Source organism: Cucurbita maxima, unplaced genomic scaffold, assembly GCF_002738345.1.
Source record: "Cucurbita maxima cultivar Rimu unplaced genomic scaffold, Cmax_1.0 Cma_Scf04005, whole genome shotgun sequence".
NCBI classification, from domain to species: Eukaryota; Viridiplantae; Streptophyta; class Magnoliopsida; order Cucurbitales; family Cucurbitaceae; genus Cucurbita; species Cucurbita maxima.
Window position 1 is genome coordinate 1 of NW_019276021.1, and position 1262 is coordinate 1262.

At 33.3% G+C, this 1262-nt stretch overlaps 1 protein-coding gene across 1 annotated transcript; it reads left to right on the plus strand.

Moving 5' to 3' along the window:
* Positions 1-741: 741 nt before the first annotated feature.
* LOC111475967 (sperm-activating peptides-like) lies at positions 742-1149 on the plus strand (the record flags this gene model as incomplete). The annotated part of the gene is made up of 1 exon (XM_023119966.1): positions 742-1149. A coding segment is annotated over one exon (408 nt), but the record flags the coding sequence as incomplete, so codon positions are not given.
* Positions 1150-1262: the final 113 nt, after the last annotated feature.

Sequence of the window (1262 nt, forward strand, 5' to 3'; positions counted from 1 at the left end):
ATTATCTTTATCCCATTTTAATCCAAGACTTTCATTTTTTATTCCCCTTGCTTTTAATTTTTTTTGTAACTACCTTTCAACAATTTTAATGATTTTTTTTTCTTTGTTTTTTTTTTTCTTTTTTTTTTCTTTTTTATCTTTATTCAATTTTAATAGATTCTTCTTTTTTTACCATTTTAATGTTGTTGATCATGATTTTCTAAAATGATGGTAAAAATCTAAATAATTGAAATAGAAAAGAAATAGAAGATCTAAATTTTTTTTTTCTCTCTCAATTAAACCTGTATAAAGTCTTGTTTTCCTTTTTCTCNTTATGTTGTTGGAGGAGGTGTTGCAATAAAATAAAATAAAATTGAATTTGAACTTAAATCCTCCTTTAATTTTTTTAACATTTAATTTGATCGAAATTGTAAAAAAAAAAAAAAATAATAATAATAAACCAAAATTGTTGTAATTTTAAAACTATAATATTTTTTCATCCAAGTATTATTACAGAAGTTCTCTTAGACGTTCAATAAATTAAAAATATTAATACTATTTTTGAAAATTTATGAATATTTTTGAACCTGAAATAAAGTTGTATTTATATAATGATAAACGTATTATTAAAATAAAAGTAGTGATCATAAGATTTCTATGTTACATTATTAAAGGGCTTGAATTAAAAATGTTCATCTCTTATTGAGAACATCTCTCTCACCAATAGCTTATCTTCTCTAGCGTGGTTGATCTTCTGTACAGTCTTCACATCACTCCATTGGCTGCGGCGGAGGGGGCGGAGAGGGGAAGAGAAACGCCGCCGGGGGTGGTGGAGAGGGGAAGAGAAATGCCGCTGGAGGTGGTGATTTAAAGAAGTTTCGCGTAGGTGGTGGCGGAGAGGGGAAGAGAAATGCTGCCGGAGGTGGAGATTTAAAGAAGTTTTGCGTAGGAGGTGGCGGAGAGGGGAAAAGAAACGCCGCCGGGGGTGGCGGAGAGGGGAAGAGAAATGTTGCCGGGGGTGAAGATTTAAAGAAGCTTCGCACAGGAGGTGGCGGAGAGGTGAAGAGGAACGCCGCTGGAGGGGGCGGAGAAGTGAAGAGGAAAGTAGAAAGAGATCTACGGGAATGGTTCAGGTCCGGCGATGAGTCAGCAATGACAAGAAATGGATGAAAGAAAAATGGAAAAATGAATAGCATAAATAACACTAAATCATTCATTTTTTGTTCTTTCTTTTTGATGTTTGGTGATCATAAAGATGGTATGAAAATCCACAGCCAATCTAA